The following is a 20,174-nucleotide window of genomic DNA, read 5'->3' as shown; positions in this document are numbered from 1 at the left end:
TTTTAATCGAGTTTACTTTTTATCAATATTAATACGAAGCCAATTTGTATGATATAATTCAAATAAATAAATTTTTTGGATTTCTATTTATCCACTAATTATAATAAATTTCATAAAATTCAATAGAATACAATTTTTGCACCAGGTTTTCATTAAACTATTTGTAATTATTCAACTATTATATATAGTTAATCAATTATTTAATATTGAATTAAATAATATTATAAATTTATTCATATTATCACATTGACTTTTGTTATAAGTTATAAATTAAAAAAAAAAAATTAAAATTATCACGCATTTATTTTTTAATGACACGTAAGTCAAAAAATTACAATTTTTTTACACGTTTAATGAAATTTAATTAAGTCCAACTTTAAAATTATTTTTAATATGTATACATATACATAATTAGATAATTTCTAATACTATTTATCATTTAAACAAACGATACCATTACATGTTTTTTGGATGCGGTGTGCAATATAGGAATATGCCCGCTTCTTCTTGACGAATGAGCAGTCAACGATGTTGTAACCGTCGTCGTTCTCGTTGCTCTCCTCCGAATATTACTGGCGCTAAAGCAATTATGTGAACACGTACAGCACCGTCCCGAAACCCAGGAAATCGCCTGCATGTTTCTACCGTTAGGTGGAACAAAAATTTTTAGAAAATTTCATTTTAATTTACATATACATTCTTTACACATTTAAAAAAAATATATTAAATACTAAACGGTTTATTGTTACTTTGTTTTTTTTAAATTGAAAAATAAGAGATCAGTTTATAATACTTTTTTTATAAAGATCGTTCTAGTTAATACAAAATAAATTCTTTTTAATTTAAAAAATTAACACATATTTTACATTAATCATTAGCTCATCTACTTACCGAATTTTTTTTTCCATTAATTTAAGAAGAAAAATAATATATTTTTTTATGAAATGAATTCTAAGTACTTTGATATTATTATGTATTCAAATGTAATGTAGATTACATTTCTGAACAAACTTTTCACGCAATTTCAAAATCAAAACTCGAACGGATGTTTGTCGGGATATTGGATAAGTTTTACATAAAGGGCAAAACGAAATTTAAGTAAACAAAAATCGCATTAAGTTAACTCGTAAGCTATAATGAATAATGACGTTCTCTGTACTTTAACACGTGAGTTTCTCAGTAGTAAATTTATAAACATCTCGGTGGTGGTAAAACAAATATTACTTTTTAATACTGTAAAAAACTGCTAAAAATAGAGTTTTGATTGTGATTTTTAAAAATCAAGAGAATATCAGGCACCGGTTGAAAGTTATTAAGATTTTAAAAAGACTTTTTTTTTAATGGATTTTTTTATTAACTGATTTACTATCATACTTCAAAGGGGTAGAAGATAATTAACTACTCTTTCAATGAAACATCAAAGGGATATGTTTAAAGTAATAATATTAAGGAGCTGGAGTAAATAGTTATTTATAGAAGCATTCAAATTCATCTTATATATTATGAATTATGAATGACAGTAAGAGTTATTTATATAGCTGTTGAATTAATATCAAGTATGAATCATTAATTATACACCTACAGAAATCTATAATTCAATATAATTCAATGTAAAGGATCTCACCGTACGTTCTTGCAAAATGGTGTGCTGAAAAGACAGTATATGATTGGATTTGCTGCTGAATTTAGCGGGGCTAGACTTTGAATGAATGTTGCAACCGCAATATTCGTCTGTGTTTTCGGTACGTAGCCATATACTTGAAGTAAATCAAACACAATATATGGACTCCAACAGAGAACAAAAACTGTAATATAATGGAACTGATTTATCAATTTTGTAAAAAAATCATCTCTTTTATTTTTGTTTTTATTTATTGTTGAAATTTATTCGTAGTCGTAGAGAAATTTTTTTTGTAAAAATTAATCACAAGGATATAAATTATTTCATTCATAAAAGTTCATTGAAATTGATACGCTTGAAATATTATTATTAAAGTTCAATATTTATGCAGAAGCATTACTCAGTTTTCCGAATACATATAAAATATTTTATAAAATTCAACAATCAATAATAATGATGATAATAACGTTTCTTTTAATAAATAATAATAATTATTATTATCAAATCAACACTTTGAAAAGTAGAATATTTTTATCTTCTTTTAATACTGTCATTTTATGATGTAAATATTTATATTTATTTATGACAATCCGCGTTTTACTAAGCTCATTAATTATACAAAAAATAAATAATTATTTTTACATAATAAAAAAAAATTTTTTACATAAATCAAAAATTAAATAATATTTATTTTGATTTATATAAAATTTTACTCTCTACTGCAATTATTTCGATCAATTGAACACGAATAATATACATCAACACAATTTACATACAAAAAAAAAATACACATAGAAATCAAATCATCGGAAAATTTAATTTAAAGCAAATATTATTTAACATAAATTGAAATAAATATTTATTTTCCATTATAAACAACAAAAATAGTTCATTCGAATTTTAAAACTACTCACCGAAAACAATAACGAATGTCATTTTAACGCTTTTTATTTTAGCGCGCGGTATTAATCCCCTCGACGAAGCTCGCCTGTCGTCTCGCATCGGACTTTGACGCAATGCACTGCTTTGAGTCCAGATAGTTGTCACTATCACCAAATAACACCCACAAATAATGATAGTAGGCGCTATAAATAATGTGAAACTCACTAGACTCATGTAAATTTGCCAATTTACGGGTGATCCCAGGTCTATCCAACATTGTTTTTTTTCCTTCAATTAATAAGAATGAACAAGTCATTCAAAATAATTGCTAATTCACTCTTTTAATCATCAAGGAAATTAAATTTTAAAAAATTGGTCGTATAAGTAATTTTTACCTGGATGAGCTTCTCTTCATAAAGAAAAATAATAGGAATACTAAATGCCACAGATAATCCCCAAGCTGTTGCAACAAGAGCTCTGGCTCTCCACCCTGACATAAAATAATGTATGAAATAGAATAAATAAACATTAATGAAGAAAAATATTAATAACGAAATATAAAATACAAGACTTGGAAAATAATATTTTTATCTCTTCTCTTGTTTGAGCGAAATTAATAATATTTTTAATTTTCATTTCAAAGAATACATGTCTTCTATTTGAACACAAGCATTATGAAATATGTTTTCCGTGTATCTTAAAAATAGAAACGAGATGATAGACAAATACAAGTACAAAATGAAAATATATTAAAATAGAGTACTTACAGCTTCCGGAAAAATTCATCGGCCTAGTAATGGCATCATATCTGTCTATTGAAAGTGCGACTAATACATACGTTGAGCTGTACGTCACAACTACTTGAAGAAATTTAATGAGCTTGCAGGCAATGTTGCCTGCATGCCATATTATCGTTACTCTCCATACAATATCCGTCAGTACCGAAATTAAACCGACGAGTAAATCTGCAATATATAAAAAAATGCATATTCCTTTATTATATATTACGTTAAAGGAAAATTTGCTGTAGAAAAAATTGTAAAAGGTTTTTAGTTTAGCTAAAAGAGCTCACAGTGGGACATTTCTGTTTTTTTTTATCGATCACGTCAGCTTTCAAGATATTAAATTTTCTTTCGTTACATCACACACATTTATTTCAGTATTTTTTAAATAATTGATAAGAATTTTCAAAGCTTTTAGACGAAAAAGAATTTTCAATAAAAAAAAAAATTTTTTTTTCAATAATCTAACAAAGCTTGTTTTAATATTTAACACAAAGCATTTCGCGCTTTCAAGACAATAGTAAATACTCGAATCAGAGTTCATTGGATAAATATTTCAATAGATAGATTTAAAGAATACGAGGCGATGAAAAATCCGTGCTTAAATTCTATTGGCTTAATGTAAGCTCGGAAATACGGAGAAATTGAAGCATACAAGGATAAACATTATTGAAATAGAATTGCAATGAAGAAAAATTCTCTGCGTTTCTATAAATTTTGTACATTTTAAATTAAATAGTTATGTAAATTTTATATATTGTTAATATAATATATTCTTTATTGATTCATTATTATAATTAGATACTTATTTCGACGTTTGGAGACAAAATAAATATGCTAGCATAACTTGAATAAATTTACATTTTTTACAACATTGAATATCCGATTTTTAATTTAATTTTAATTAAAACAAAAAATTTGCAGGATATTATTTCAACGGTGTTATTCTTTCAGTTTTTTTAATTGAAGGATTAAAAAAACATTTCTCTAGTTATTTCGTCTAACATTGGCTCTAAACTCAAAACTCGATATATATATTGATGATAGTCAAATAACTCGACCTAAACCAATACTAATATTAAGCGGCGTCATCTGTAATTTAGTTTGTGCTATGTGGATTTACTGTCAACAAGTAATGCAGGTTAAATAAGGTATTATTTACTGTTATGATCAATGATAATTGTTCATTTTCCACAGATAACTAAAACTTCATTGGCTTGATACAAGATTTAATATAGACTTTTTATAAGTATTTCAATAAAAATAATATTATAATAGTAAAAGTATTTCACTTAAATAATAATATCGACAGAGAAGTTCCGAACTATTTAGACAATTTCCACACATCCCACGGAATTTGTTTGACATTTAACAATGTAACCGACAAAAGAAATATTTCATTTGATCCCACCTAGTTTTTTTTTTTTTTACAAAAATTCAGAGTAAACTTTTAATTATTAAAATTTCATTCTTTTATTTTAAATTTGATTAAATTTTTCATAAATCAGAAAAAAAATTTAATTTTAATTTTTCATAAATCAGAAAAAAATTTAATTTAAATTTTTAACTTAAAAGAAATTTTTTTTAAACAGTGAATTTATTCAGTTAGTTTTTTTTTACTGCATTAATATGTTAGTTATATATATAAAATATTTATAACTAATTATATTGTCATACATACATATACATACCAGCGATGGCCAGTTGCTTAATAAAAAAATCCATCCGTGATTTCCGGCGTTTTCCCAACAGTAGACCCATCAGCACAGAGACGTTACCGACGACAATTACAGTAAATAGAAACCATAATAATGTAAATTGTTCTGTCTGAAAAAAAAAAAAAAATCAATCTAAAAAATATAAAAAAATAATAAAAATAAATAAGGTCAAAACCAAAAATTCAAATCTTTAAAAAATATAAGTATACATTTCATAACTCGCTTACTCTCCTATTATAGTAATAATACTTATTCTAGCAATATATATATATATATATATATATATATATATATATATATATATATATATATATATATATATATATATATATATATATATATAATCACAGAGATTAAAAAAGCGAGGCCAGATAGATAAAAGGAACACCGACAAAAATATATCCCGGTTATGTCATGGCATTACAATTAATTAATGTGTATACAGCAAATTCACTGGCTAAGAAAGGAGTTCAACGGACATAATGTGCTGCGGTCATCACGAGTTGTAGTAAAAAGAAAAAAAAAGTAACAACAACTTTGAACACATAATTGCCATATTAATCCTTTCATAAATCACTTGCTGAATTTATCATTGTACGCATTAATGAATGAGATCGTTGTCTAATTTTTTTCTTGCCAATTTCGAACTGTCTTAGACAATTGATTTGTAATTCGTGGCTCGCTAAAATATTCGTTAGACAATTAATCATTGCTTCAAAAAATTTGCTTTTTATTTTGCAATTAGAAAGTACAAGATACTTTTTTTTTTAAACAAATGATTTTACATTTACATGACAGTAATAATTTTTTCTTCAAATCAACATTTGATTTATTTGTAGGCCTAAACATAAATCATCTTGAATCAAACGAAAAAATTCTTTAACGTAAAAATTGTTCTTGATTCAAGATTTTTTTTTTTAAGATCTTTAATATTTTTTAATTGTAAAATTTATTTTTTCAATGCTTTCATTTTAAATTACACATTATTTTATTTTCGAAATTATTAAAGATTACCCCACAAAAAATTTACACGATCTGAGACCAGTAATTATTATTTTATTTTGACAAATTTCCTTTTATATAATTGTTGCTCAATTTAGCAGATCGGCTCAACTGACAGACTGGTGAATAATTCATTATAAATAACCCTTCGAGGCATTGAATTTTGCGCTAAATACACGTTATCCATGGCCTCATAATTTTCTTAACTCGAAGCGTTATGTATACTAATTATTATACCACTATAAAAATTAAACTTTATTCCTGGATCCTGTATCGTAAACTCTTCCGGGTTCAACGATCTTAAATAACTACAACTAAATGCACTTAAAAAAAATACCGATGCAAAAAATTAAACTGTCAATATTATGAAATTATTTCGTCCTTAGATTTCACAGTGTAAATGAACTATCGATTAACAAACAACGTTTTACTATTAAATTGAATTTATAATTTTTTAAGGTCGCAATTTAAAATGCGACATGAACACAATGTGCGTTTACTTCTTACGCGTTGAATTGACACAAGCTTACAAATTTATTAAACAAAAATCTGATTAATACTAGACAGAAAAAATTTCCCCGTTAGTTAATTTAATTTTTTTTATTTTTTATTTATTGTTATTAATATATTTATTTATTTAAAAAATGTAATAACTTGAATATAAATCAGTTTTTGTTGATATGAAGGAATAAAAATTCAGTGACCTTACGGATGTATAAAAAGTAACCCTGACGTATCATTCTTTTTACTTTTCTTAGATACTTTTTTTCGTTGACTCATCGTGTCTACCGCACATTCTGTCACTTAACTTTCGAGAGTGTGAGATGAGACAGCAAGTTAAGTACTCGAGTCCTGAAAATATTGTAAAGAGAAAGGAATATAATAATATAATAGATGAGATAAGAAAAAAAGAGAAGAGAATTATTCTCTTTCACACTTACGCGGTACATTGGCTATTAGAAATTTATTTTCAACACACGCGTTCCTCATAAATAAAAAAAACTAATTGCGTTAGATTTAGGCGTTGCTCAAATAAAACCCAACTAAGTACTCGAGTATACATATAGATGTATATTTATATAAATATATATAGAGGTTAACGAGATTCTAATGAACATGTACTAGACTTATTCTGATTCATTCTGGACAACGAATAAAAAATATAAAAAGACAAAAAATAAAAAGTTTAACTCTCTTTATTTATAGCAAGCTAAATGGAACTGTAAATGTTTCTCTCAATCTAAATATTCGTGAGACATTATAAATTCATGTCAAATTTTTTTTTATTATTTACTTTTTACAGAGTGATATTATATCGGTGGTTATTTTAAAATAATACTCTTATGAATGTATTTTTGTATCGCTTTAATAAGCCAAGGGAGTTATTCAAACAATGCATCTAAAAACTCTGAAAAAAATTAATTCAATGGGATTAAATAATTTGAAATTATTTTGGAGAATTTTTGACGCATGATTCGATGCGATGAATCGAAATAAAGTAAACAAAAGATAAAAAATCAATAATGTGCAATACTTTTGAATTTTTTAATTTTCAGCTGTCTAAATATTTTTATTAATCGGTAATCATTAAGTGACTTTCGATTATTTGTTTTATCGCGATTGTTTTATCGGATTCTTCATTTATTAACTTTGACCTATAAAAATATGATTAATACGCGGTGTTAGGAGTTAAATCATCACAACGATAATTAACAACCAGTGAATTATTAATCCAGTGGAAACTATAATTAGAATAATTTATTTTCTCAATATTAAATATTTCCGAGCATACTTTTCTAATTCTTTTATTTCATTATTGTTTGAAAACGCTAAACCACAAGTAATATCTTACAACTATAATAAGTTCATTCACGTGTGTCCATGACATCTTCAGGAATTTTATTCTAAAGACCGCAATATAGTTGTGAGAAGGAGTTTTATCTTTTACAGGTGACGAAAATCCTTTTTATTTTGTAATAAAATAAAATTGAAAAATCAACAATCCATGAATTTTAAATTTATGCATAAAATACTTTAAATTTATTCAAGTGTAAATTTATTACATATAAATTATTTACACGCAATAAAAAATAAAATTGAGTATATTATCTGGTGATTTTCCTACCGTACTGGTGTTCTCTTCACTTTTCTTTATTAAACTTATTTATTCAATATTTTTTATTGTTTTATTTTTTCTTAAAACAAAATACTAAAGCGTTAAGTAGAAACTGCTGTATAAAACTAAGTGTTGTATTCAATTAAACTCGAAACTTAGTGAGCTTATATAAAACACTCTGAGAAGTTTTAGGAAATAGTTTACAAAATTTGTTAAATATGTAATATGTATTCTGATGTTGCTTGCGGCAATATAAATTTTCAGCGGAAAACGTTTTAAATATATATGGATTACTTTTACATTTAACCTTTTGGTGTTGAGTTTTTATTTTATATATGAATCAGAATAACCGCGTGAACAACTCCAGAGGCAATATCGCACCCTGAAATATTGAATTGATGTGTAGTAACTTTTACCTCCGAGCTCTAATATTTTTCTCGCTTCTAGCTGTTTAACATCTTTTGTTCATAACTTCCAGTAAAAATAAATAAAGTTATTATATCTGGAGTATTATGTAGAATAAAATTTATGAAAATATGCTTTCTTACAACGTTATTGACGACGTGTCACATTGCACAATTATCTGTTTTGTGCATACAATGTTTGGTATGAAGACGGAAGAATTTCTCTAGAATTGTGATATTAATTTTTTCTGTAAATAGTCAACATTCTAAAATTAATTTAAAATTCTCATACTTTTATGCTTAAAAACATTTCACATAACTCGAATATTAATTTTTCTAGTGTAATATTTATTATAATATATATAATACTATATATTAATAATTCATGATTTATAGAAAAAAATTGTATCAATGTTTATTTAACCACATGCTGTTTTCTCGTTATTATTTCGAGAATGCATCATTACACATTTAATAAATTTTTATAGACATCAAACAATTGATTCTTAAACAGTATTTTAACACATGATTGATCGAACGGTTTACGAAAAAAATATTCCCCTCGGGGCTACTACATTAATCATCATACTTTTGAAAAAGTTGAATATTTAAAAAAAAAGATTTATATTACTCTGAAAAAAAAAAAAGATTAATTAAAAAAAAAATTTCTTAAATTAAAAAAAAAAATATACAAAAAAACTTAACAAATTTTGAATCGAGAATTTTTCTCTTGAGTAAATTTAATTTTTTTGTTCTGCTGCTAGTAGTTCGAGTACTTAGTACGAAGTCTATAATACTGTCTCGATCCTGCTTACACTTATAATTAGTTTACTCGCTTCCTATAAATTCTTTGCAACAAAAAACACGTACAAACAAAATAAAGACAGCTTTACAGCTGATTTATTTAACATCACGTATCAAGTATTTGCTGTCAATTAAACGTGTCTTGATTGCTCTGTTCGATCACGACTTTATCCCCATCTCTTTTTGCTTTAGATAAATACGAAACATAAATTTATATTCTATTCCCACAGTATTTTATTCGGTTCCTCTACAATCATTTACATCATTGAAAAAATTTCCAAAATCAATTTTATCCATCAATTCAAATTGATAGCAAAATTATTCATAAATTCAATCACAAGCATGCTCAATAGAATAAATGCTCAAAAATTTTGCGCTTCTGTTTATTTGAAATATTTAATCGATATGTGTGAAGAGTCGGACTGTAATTCAATAACTTTTTCAAGATGCCAAAACTTTTCGTTTGTTTTAGTTGATCGAAACAATATTAATCTATGAACGTCATTTTTTGCTATACGGATTTTTAAACTTTATTCGCAATAAAATATTTTTTTTTTATTATTATCGATAAGATAATTCAAAAACTTGGGTAAATATAAATAAAAAATTGTAGAAGCGCATTACTTTGAACTTATTTTAAATAATTTAGTCCGCTGCATCCGTGAATTGTAAAATAAAATAAAAATCATAACAATAGAATTTAATTAACGGAATTTCCAAGTAATAAATAATTCATGAATAAATTAGATGCTTGTATTTTTACGTTATATTTATCATGATAAAAGCTTTAGTGATACACTTTTAACCACTTGTCCTCCATTTGGGAGATATAATACTTATCGAAACACGGCGATCTTGTGCTTGGTTTATCTATCGTTAAATCTCGTCGCGGGTTGTACGGTGTAGTTTTTTGTTTGCTGTACCCTTTTAGAGCAACAATTAACTGCATTAGCTGAATAAAATCATAAATATATTGATATAAATAAGATTTACCGTATTCACCATATCAAACATAAATCAATCACAATTTTTTTATTATTGAATCTCTGTAAAGAAAAATGGACTAGTCACAAAAAAAATTTATTCTTTTTTTTCTGGACCCATATGTGAGAACTGACTTTTGCATACTTATCGTTTTTGTGGATTTATTGATCTGATTGTTTGACGCAAGTCAAAAAATAACCCCAAGTCTTATCGTTTTCAATACCGATTACGGGTTTTATTTATGATGAATCTTTAAGTTTGGTATATATTTATATCTATGAAGAACGTAAAACGCCCGCATATAATGTTGAGTTCTCAAAGAGATAACATTTTCCACTGAAATCCAGGATTTGTTATACTCGTTTATAAACCCACGACAGTGTTGTCCTCCAGTCATGAAATAAAAGTTACGACATCCTCTCGGAGACGGACCATTCGGACAATTGGATTGTAATCGATAATGAAGAATAAAATAAAATAAAATAAAAAAACTCTCCCCGTTAGACTGTAAAGAAAATATTTTTTTATCTTGTAATGATAATAAACTACAAACAAAAGAGCAGGAAAGCTCTATGGGCGATAAAATTCAGTCCCGAATTGGTTTATTCATCCGAAAGTTTTTAATGACAATATTTAATATCTAAATAAAAACCGGGCTAGCTTCAACAATCATAAAAAATACCTTCATCAACACTATTATTATTTTTAACCTTTTTATTTATTATATTATTTTTATGGCTGTTTAGAAAATTTGATGAAAATTTTTTATCCCATTTTTTCTATCGGTCACGGAAAAATAAAAAAAAAAGTTAAGCGTCGATTAAAATTCCGGTATTTAATTTATTGTTCATTAAAATTCAATTACGCTGATCTTAATTACTATTTTTATAAACTTTGTTAGATTTTAATGAATATTTATTTCAATGTACATCCAATGTCACTCTTGTTTTTTTTTTTTTTTTAGTCAACAATTATATAAATAAAAAGTAACACGCTCACAAATACAACCTTCAGCGCTGGTAGTCGAGTGCTTGCAAAAAATGCAAAAAATTGATATCAGTTATAGTTGCTCATCACCAACTATTTCACCTTTGAAAATCGATAACCACACACACGAAGTATGATAAATTAATACGTATTCTCAGATTCCACTCAATGGTTCATTAGTTTCAATAGTTCATTACTATACGTATTTTATTACACTATTTGTCTTAATGTAAGTACCTTGCATCATTACTGGTAATTAATTTCATACGACTGATAAATTATTTAAAAACTCGGTACAAAGCGGAAAAATGTCGCATTCACAGCGCAAATAATATCGTCTTAAAGCAAAAAATTAAATTTTTCCAGAACATTATATTAATTGTTGCCATTCGGAAAATCATGTCTTTGTATATTGCTATCTAATGCTGTACTTATTGCATTTCATGCATAATAGTAGTATGGTCTTATACTTATAATTCATAATACATAATACATGACACGTCTCAAAGATTATTCTTTAGCTCAAATCGCTTGAATTTAATAAGCAGCAAAGTGTCAAGTCAAAAGAATATTTTTTTTTCTTTCACTTTATTATAATACTCTATGATGAATTTTTATCCGTCAGCTCTTCAAATCACGATCAATCGATTAACTTCTGACATGATAATTTATTATGCGTTAAATTAAAAAATTAAAATTATTAATTCAAACTATACCTATAATTACATATTCGTTGTGTAATTGTGAATATTTATTAGATTCAGAATATTGATGTTTGAACTAAAAATTCCAATCAGGAGATTAATTTTATTTATAGATTCAAAAGACTAAAAAAATTAGATTGATAAAATTGATTAAAAAGTACAAAAAATTTTATAATAAATTGAAAATATAATATTATGTTATTTATTATCATTGTTAATATTTAATGGCAATTTAGGTAGCTATTATAATAAGTATCTAAATAAGTTAACATGAATTTCTTAGCGTAATTTCATGACCTCATAAAATGATAAAGTATGAGATAAGCTAATAGCAACTTGCAATACTGCACGTTAATATAAGAATCGTGTGTGTGTGTTTTAAACAAGTTCTTGGTCTTTTACTTGGTTATTAAATATCGTTTAAATAAAAAAATATTAATATGATACAGTTATCTAAAAATTTAGTCAATTTCTTTAGAAACGACTTTTTTTAATTACCGGACGTAATTATATATGCTTCACTCTAATCACAATTTTTTTGCATATTTGTTAATGTGACTTTTAAATATTGTATATTTGTATATGGAAGTTATAATATGCTCTTGAAAGTTTTGAAGCAAAGTTTGCTCAACTATTTTCATTTCGAAGGCACAACATTAATTCGGCAGGAATGACACATGGATGTACAGTGATGGAACTTTGTAGACAGTTTTCTTGATTGACTCAATTGTATAAAGAATTTGAATAAAATATGAACTATTATTGAGTTAAATTGTGCTATTCACATTCACAATAAAATATAATAATTGAACGTCAAGTACAAAATAAACATTAAAAGAAATGACACATTTATTCGCACATTTTAAGTAAATTAATAATTTAACTTTTTTTAATTCAAAAAAATCTTTTGACTCTTGAAATATTTCTGAAGTAATTTTTAACGGCGTTGTGTATCATTAAAAAAAATTTTTTTAACTATAATTTTTCTACAAACTTTTTTCCGTATAGTAAACTTTCAGAAAAAAAAAATTATTTTATAAAGATTAATAACTAAGTTAATTATAAAGCTCTGTACCAAAAAAAAAATTATCACATCCACAATTAAAAATTTTTAACAATCGACTAAATTTATTTTTTGAGGTGAAATGTAATACAGAGCGAAGTGGTTGAATTACTCAATTATAACAGAGAGCTTGATGGTTCAATTAAATGTAAATGACTATCGAATTACTATTCTGATTGAAATTTAATTCTACTTCAGTAGATGAAGATAATTTAATCTCTCGTCTGTGATTAAAAGCCAATAACTTCATGTAATATAAATCAATGTCATGTACTTATGGAAGCTACTGTGCTTGTATAAATTTATCATATATAAAAATTTGATGCGTCTATAATATATGAATTTAATTTAAAATTCATAACACATTTACACAGAAAGTAAAAATTGGTAAAAACGTAACAACTTTTCTTATTTAAATCAATTTAAAAAGTAAAATTTTTTATTGATTTTATACACAAAACTTTTTTATCATTTTTACTGGAAATCACTTAGTAGTGAGAGAAAAAGTGACAAAAAAACGTAGCGTACATATAACATGAGATAACTTTATTCGTTTCACTGATTTCCAAAGAATATACAGAGATAAAATAAAAAAAAAAAAAAGGCGAGAAAAAGAAACAATGCGATAAAAACAAACCGAGTCTGCTCAAGATTGGAGTGGTCAGATAGAAAATAAGAGACGCCGGGACCTAAATCACCAGATAAACACAATTGTTCATTTCAACGCGTGTAAAGGAAAAAGCATAAAGCTTTTCTGTTTCTGTCATTCATCCGTATGGTAGTCCCTCTAAGTTGTTGAATCTGTTGGACCACAAAGAGACAAAATGGGCTAAACTCAAATGAAATGTGGGCGTCCCGAGTCAATAAAAGTGTCTTTGACACGGGAGACCCGGAGCGAAGTTTACAGCTCCCTTCATCTGAACAATATTTTACATTAATAATCTAAAACTAAACATTGGACATTTTTCAAATTAAACTCTAGTTATTTTATCAATTAAACACCGTTTATTATAATTGCTTTAAAACAGAATGAATGTGTCCGACTAATTAACTGTTTTACTACTATAAAACTTTTTATTTTTACTTTTACTTTTACTTTTACTTTTAACTTTGCTATAAAAATTAAATTACTAAAATAAATATTATTTTTAATAGCGTAAAATTAAGTTTTGATTAATGATAAAATTTTTAACGATTGCACGCGCATTTATCATTTTTAAAATTTTAAATAAGGCGCTTAAAATAATTCAAATTATTTCGTTATCACTTATAAATGTTTCAGTAAATTCAGAGTATTTGCATGAAAAAAGAATAATTTGAATATGGTAGCTGATACTATACATAGACTCGAACTGGTCACAACCGCGTGCCTAGTTATATTTATCATTGTCAAGGCAATAAATAACAACTACACCCGACGAAATAATTCATACATAAAATAGCTAGCTAAAAAATTCGTCTCTTCAGAATAATTGTTGTGATTATCGCGATTAAATGAATTGATAATTATGTATCAAACAATTATCGTGCTTTTTTATGGAAATTTCAAACTTTACCACCGTATTATCTGATCACAGAAAATGTAATTAAGGACTTCTCATGTGGAAGTTAACTTTACTGAATCGAATCAACTTAAGAAGATTATCTTACTAGTTGAAAAGTCAATTAACTTAGAGTTTTTTTTAGAAATTAATGTTTTCTGAGTTGTATAATTATTAATTCTGTAAGTGTAGTTTGTTTTGTTGCACTGAGTTAGAAAGAAAAGAGTTAATGTTTCTTCATTTGACGCCATAATTAATCAAAGCTAAGATTTTCTGAAGATTAAAGTCGATTATGACTCATCACCCTCCGGCGTGAGGAAGAAATTTTTCCAACCCATTTCAAATTCAACTGTAATTGTTTTAAATTTTACTCAATTGAAGTTTTTGGTGAAAAAAATAATAAAATTTATTATTATTATTATTATTATTACTCTAAAAATTTTAGTTTTCATTAATTAACTTTCATAATAAATTTTTTTCCATAGAAAAACTTCAATTATTAACAGTGAAATAATTACTCCAAGTAATTAAATAAAAAATAAAATCTGAAGCAGTAAAAAATTAATTGTAACTCGCAAAAAAAGTTTAATTGACTCGTAAAAACGTTCAGTTGGATAAATATATAAAACAAATAAAAGAGCTTTTATTTTATTATGAATGTTAAAAACCGTATCGTCGGTTAATAAAAATTTGTTCATTTTATTACTCTTTTTTCTTTTTACCACTTTCAAAAAATTACTGTCTAAGTTGTCGACATATATATAAAAGAAATAAATTTTTACGATGATTTTAAAGAAACCCGGTTATAGTTTTGATCTTATAAATCTTAAACTCTTCAGTTATACAAACTTTTTATTTAAGTATTTCATAAAAAGTATTTCCTTCTACCTAAGTATAAAATGTTAAAGGGAATATTATTTTATCCTCGAAGAAAAATAAAAACTTTTAAGATAACATATATTTTATAACTCTGATAGAGATTATTAAGTTATACCGGCCTGCCTGTAATTAAAATTTCCCTTCCAGAAGAAATTAAATCACGGAAAAAAGGTTTTTGATACACGAATCGATTCTTTAATAACGCCCACTTGTATTAGTTTCCTTTTTTTTTTTTTTTATTAATTTGTTTTATGCAGAAAAAATTAGCATGGAGAATGGTCAATTTTTGTTATATATGATATAATAATGTCTCCTATGACAGACAACAACGTCAAGGAACATTATCCAAGTATACAAACATAGAGAATTCGCAACCTCGCCCTGTATTATATTGTTGTTTATAATCTCATCATCTTATCCTTACGACTCGTATCATTTCTATTCAGCGGATAACAATATGAAAGTGTCGATCTGATGTATCGAGTGTCGTATCTCGCTCCGAGCAATCATGGCTTTCAGGATAGTATTAATAATAATAGTAACAAACTCAGACAATTTCAAATAAAATTGGTTTCTTATTGGACCTTTTATCAATTTCACTTATTCTGTGAGAATTATTATTGTACATTGAAATATTACTAATCTTCGATCTTGTTAAAAAAATTTTAATTTTATGTATGTATGGATTTCTATTTAAAAATTTGAAAAATTTTTTTCACCTCTGAAAAATATAACAATAAATAAAGCATGCACCGATAAAAGAATTGACTTAATTTAAAATAAAAATTATAGAGGCAACAATTTCATTTTTAATAATTTAATGAACTTTAATTAAGTGGAAAAATTCTTAATTCAAGTAAATTCTGATTGATTTAAGAATTTTTAGATTTGATTTAAAATAATTAAATAAGAATTTCTCTCTTGAATCAAATTAATTTTTTATCATTCTGTAATTATAAACAATGAATAAAAAATAAAATAAACAAACAAATATAAGAAATAATAGATCAAGTATGACTTGCTCAATGATCATGTATGTTTATATTTATTATTGACGATCAATTAGACTTGTTGATATTTGATAATATTTTTTATTCATCATATAAATTGACTTTATAAAAGTCTTAATATCAAATCAAAAATTTAATTTATTTTCACTAGAATTATTTTATCCGTAAATTTTGTTACTCTTTAAAATTTTTGTCTTGGAATTATTTTAGATGAAATTTCAATTTAATTTAGTTAAGTTGAAAAAAATGTTAATAAGAAATGAAAAAATTTTTCATAGGAAGAAAATTGATACTTATTAAATTACAAATTTTAATAACAGTTGGTACGAAGGTTTCTGTTTGAAATACAGACAGAATTTCTTTGCGTAACTCCGACATATTTTCGAGAAATAACACATATTTTATTAATAATTATCATAAGATCCTTCATCACAAACAGTTGCTCCTTTGATCCGTTTAAATTAAACAATTCTCCAGTTGGAATTTCCTATAATACCTAGTTACTCATGTAGCATTAAAACTTGTCTCAACAATGACTCTTGCTTTGAAATGACGACATAAAAAACAATACCAAATGGCAATTAATTTTCACCGCAATAGTAAATTTTAATAAAGTAATATTTAATTAACTTGAAACTCAATGTAAAATTAAAATCTGATATTAATTTTTCTTGTCTATTTATTAATTTCAAAGTGCACAATGAAGTAATTTAATTAATATATTAAAATCTATCCTTCTCATTTTTCATGATGAAAATTCTAATTACTCTATGAGCATCCTTTGCAAGGAAACGTTTTAATTTTTTCTGATAATAAACTCATCGAACAGCCAAATGTATTTACTTCACAGAAGCTGATAAACGTTAATTAATTACCGGATTATAAACTTTTTTTTTTTTTTTTTATTTTAGTTACTGACTGCTCCCATATCTTTGAAATTTCCGACAAACTATGTCAATGAAAAAATGTCGGAGTACATGTAGCAGTGTAAATATTTAGATCAAGAATTTCATAAGCTTACAAACGAGTGCATAGAAACATTGCTTATTTTTTATGTCCTTTACTTAAATTTATTAAAATATCCAAGTACAATCCTGGGAATTTTCGCTGTAAAAACTTTTTTCTCCCGGTGATTTAAAGCTACAAAAGCTTAAAAACAATCAGATCTAACGTAAAAACTCTTGAATTAATTAATAAAATAAAAATGATCAGTAGGAAAAATATTAATTTATAAAAATATCGCGGTCGTGAAAGTTAAAGAAATAAAAAAAGATAATAAAGTAAAATGATGAATGAAGAATAGGACTAGCGGGTATAATAACGACAAACCTCGTAAAAGTAGAAAGAGTCAATTTCAGTGGTGGCGTTAACCTCGAAGATAGACGAATTATTTGGCAGAACGTATGTGACATCATACCCCTCATCGGTGACATTGGTAACGGGAAGAATCTCGTTATCAAGTTCTAAAATGGTCTCGTTGTCGCCGGACAACAGGGCGACCGTTTCATCAGTAGACATGTCTCTCTCTTGTCTTTGTTGAGTCTCGAGCCAGAGCGTCGATCGAACCTGGCTCAAGTGATATCACCAATCGATTCTCTTCATCTTCTCCTGAGTTCATTTCCTGTCCTCAGGTTTTTTTCCATTCTATCTCAATCACCCTTTTCCCTCCACTATCGCCCCCCTTTGCACTATCCGCCACTTTTATTTTTTCTCAAATATATTCTCCGCTATTATTGATATTATTATTCCTTCCAACTACTGTACCACTCACTCTTTTTTTTTATTCATTTAATATATCGTATAATAATAATAATAATAATAATAATAATAATAATAATAATAAATACTCGATAACATAAATCCCGTGATTGCTAATTTTATTCACCGAGTTTGTTTACCTCGGTACGATTCGCCGCATGCATTGTACAGGCATTATCACTTTTTGACATTAAACCACTGGGAAAAAAAAATTTTTTTTTTTTCAAATGTCATTATTGTAATTTCTTCCACTGTAGATTCAGAATTTAAGATTCAAAGATAACATTTTCATTTAAAAAAAAATCTAAATTAAAAATAACTTTAAATCTTTTTTTTTTTTTTTTTTCACAGTGCACTATTTAACTGTTTTTTGATTTGAAAAAAAAAAAAAAAAAAAAAAAAAAAAGTTTCCAAAGCGAAAACTCTTCCTGTTTGATGAACGAATTGGAGCATTTAATTTACATATAAAGTTTGGTAAATTTGTTGAATTACCTGTTACATAGCACTTTAAAAGTTTATGTTAATAAAATTATTCAACCGAATATCCTTTGACAGTATATTACTGAGAGCTTTGCAAAGTGTCTAGCGCAAGTGCTATACTAAAGTTTTAACACGAAAATCTAGATACCATTCTGCTACGTAAATGTAATTATAGAGAAATACATTTTAGATAAAGAAGAAAAATTTTAACTGCACAACATCCGCTTAATTTATTAATTTTTATCTTAGTAAATTAATTTAATTATTAAATCTTCATTCTTGGACTGAAGTACAAACTAAAAAAAAATAATAATTTCATTTTTATTAGAAAAAAAAATTTGTCTCGTGATTATATATCGAGACAAATAGAAATTTCTAGTAAAAAAAATTTTTTTTTACACATATTTTTTATAATTATAAAAAATATGTTTTCTTGTATAAAAAATCGATCAAATTAATCAAAGAAATTTTTGTCATATTAAAAATAATTCAGAAAATTAATAAATTTAAATGGTTAATTTGAAAAAATACTTTTAAATAATTTTTCTTTCTCTCAGTGTATTATTCCGCGGTGACTGATTTTCTGTGCCTATTTCGATATTAAATTTCTCATGCGGGCTGGATAAATTCTCCGTAGAAGAAGACTAGTGGTTAAGCTCAGGATCAATTTCGACAATTTATCTTTTTCGCTAATACAGAATAATCTCTAAAACTAACTTCCAATGAGGGTAACCTCTACATAAGGATGTTATTTGTGAACTTGATCTACGATCGTTAATAAGACATGTGTCACCACTTTATTAGACACATATGTACCTTTTACTTTATGACTTCGGTATAAATCACACTACGCTCTTTAAATTTTTATTCGCTTGTAAATAGACATCAATTATTTTTTATTAAATATCTTACTAACTTTTTTTTAGTAATTAACCTTATAAAATACTTGCAAAAACTTGTTGTTTGTCATTAAATAAATACTAATAAGTACGGTCATTTCTATGGAATATTTCAAGGCTTACTTAATAATGTTTTATAAAAAATAATTGTTAATTAATAAACAAACAAATAAAATTTTTACTAGAAGTCAATTTATTTTTTTCTCAAAAAATAATTTTTTAATATTTCAAATAAAAAAAAAAAAGAAAAATCAAACGGAATAATATTTTAACTGAACTTTTAACGGATTGTTTAAATAAATTTAAAAGATAATCTTATCAGCGTTTTTTAAGCAGATTGCTCAATGCATTAACGAATTATTGAGGGTAATTATTGAAGTGTCAAATGCTCTTTTATAATGGAATTTGTATGTTTATAACAGAGAAACATTTTATATTTTTTTTTTCCTAAAGACAAACTTTCCAAGCTATTTAATTAATTCAAAATCGCGTTCGTTTATTGAACGTCAAAAACTGACCTATTTTTTAAACTGTTTTTTT

The 20,174-nt window shown here is 25.8% G+C and overlaps 1 protein-coding gene across 3 annotated transcripts; it reads right to left on the bottom strand.

The window, feature by feature from the left end:
• Positions 1-254: 254 nt before the first annotated feature.
• On the bottom strand, positions 255-18,552 carry Ccap-r (Crustacean cardioactive peptide receptor). 3 transcript variants are annotated; one of them, XM_074240922.1, is made up of 7 exons: positions 17,827-18,552; positions 4,977-5,112; positions 3,271-3,468; positions 2,899-2,993; positions 2,536-2,791; positions 1,625-1,805; positions 255-641 (listed from the first exon to the last, which is right to left on the bottom strand). In XM_074240922.1, the coding sequence occupies exons 1-7, from the start codon at positions 18,013-18,015 to the stop codon at positions 440-442; spliced, it is 1,257 nt and encodes a 418-aa protein (XP_074097023.1). In that variant the 5' UTR covers positions 18,016-18,552; the 3' UTR covers positions 255-439. The 3 variants fall into 3 exon arrangements, with proteins under 3 accessions (XP_074097023.1, XP_074097025.1, XP_074097024.1); XM_074240924.1 differs by having other exon boundaries at positions 255-631; XM_074240923.1 differs by having other exon boundaries at positions 3,271-3,399.
• Positions 18,553-20,174: the final 1,622 nt, after the last annotated feature.

The sequence above is a fragment of the Cotesia typhae genome, unplaced genomic scaffold (genome assembly GCF_013202065.1).
Source record: "Cotesia typhae breed Kobodo isofemale line unplaced genomic scaffold, CoteBio_Ctyphae contig_33, whole genome shotgun sequence".
NCBI lineage: Eukaryota > Metazoa > Arthropoda > Insecta > Hymenoptera > Braconidae > Cotesia > Cotesia typhae.
The sequence above is the reverse complement of the archived record's forward strand: the minus strand, read 5'-3'. Positions and strand labels throughout refer to the sequence as shown.

What these genes read in the sequence shown, in the direction of transcription:
- Ccap-r (XM_074240922.1), bottom strand. Translation starts at nt 18,015, where the DNA reads ATGTCTACTGATGAAACGGTCGCCCTGTTGTCCGGCGACAACGAGACC. An exon ending in ACTCTTTCTACTTTTACGAG is followed by an intron (nt 5,113 to 17,826) that starts GTTTGTCGTTAT and finishes TTTTTTTTTCAG; the next exon opens with ACAGAACAATTTACATTATT. An exon ending in GATGAATTTTTCCGGAAGCT is followed by an intron (nt 2,994 to 3,270) that starts GTAAGTACTCTA and finishes ATTTTATGTCAG; the next exon opens with GGTGGAGAGCCAGAGCTCTT.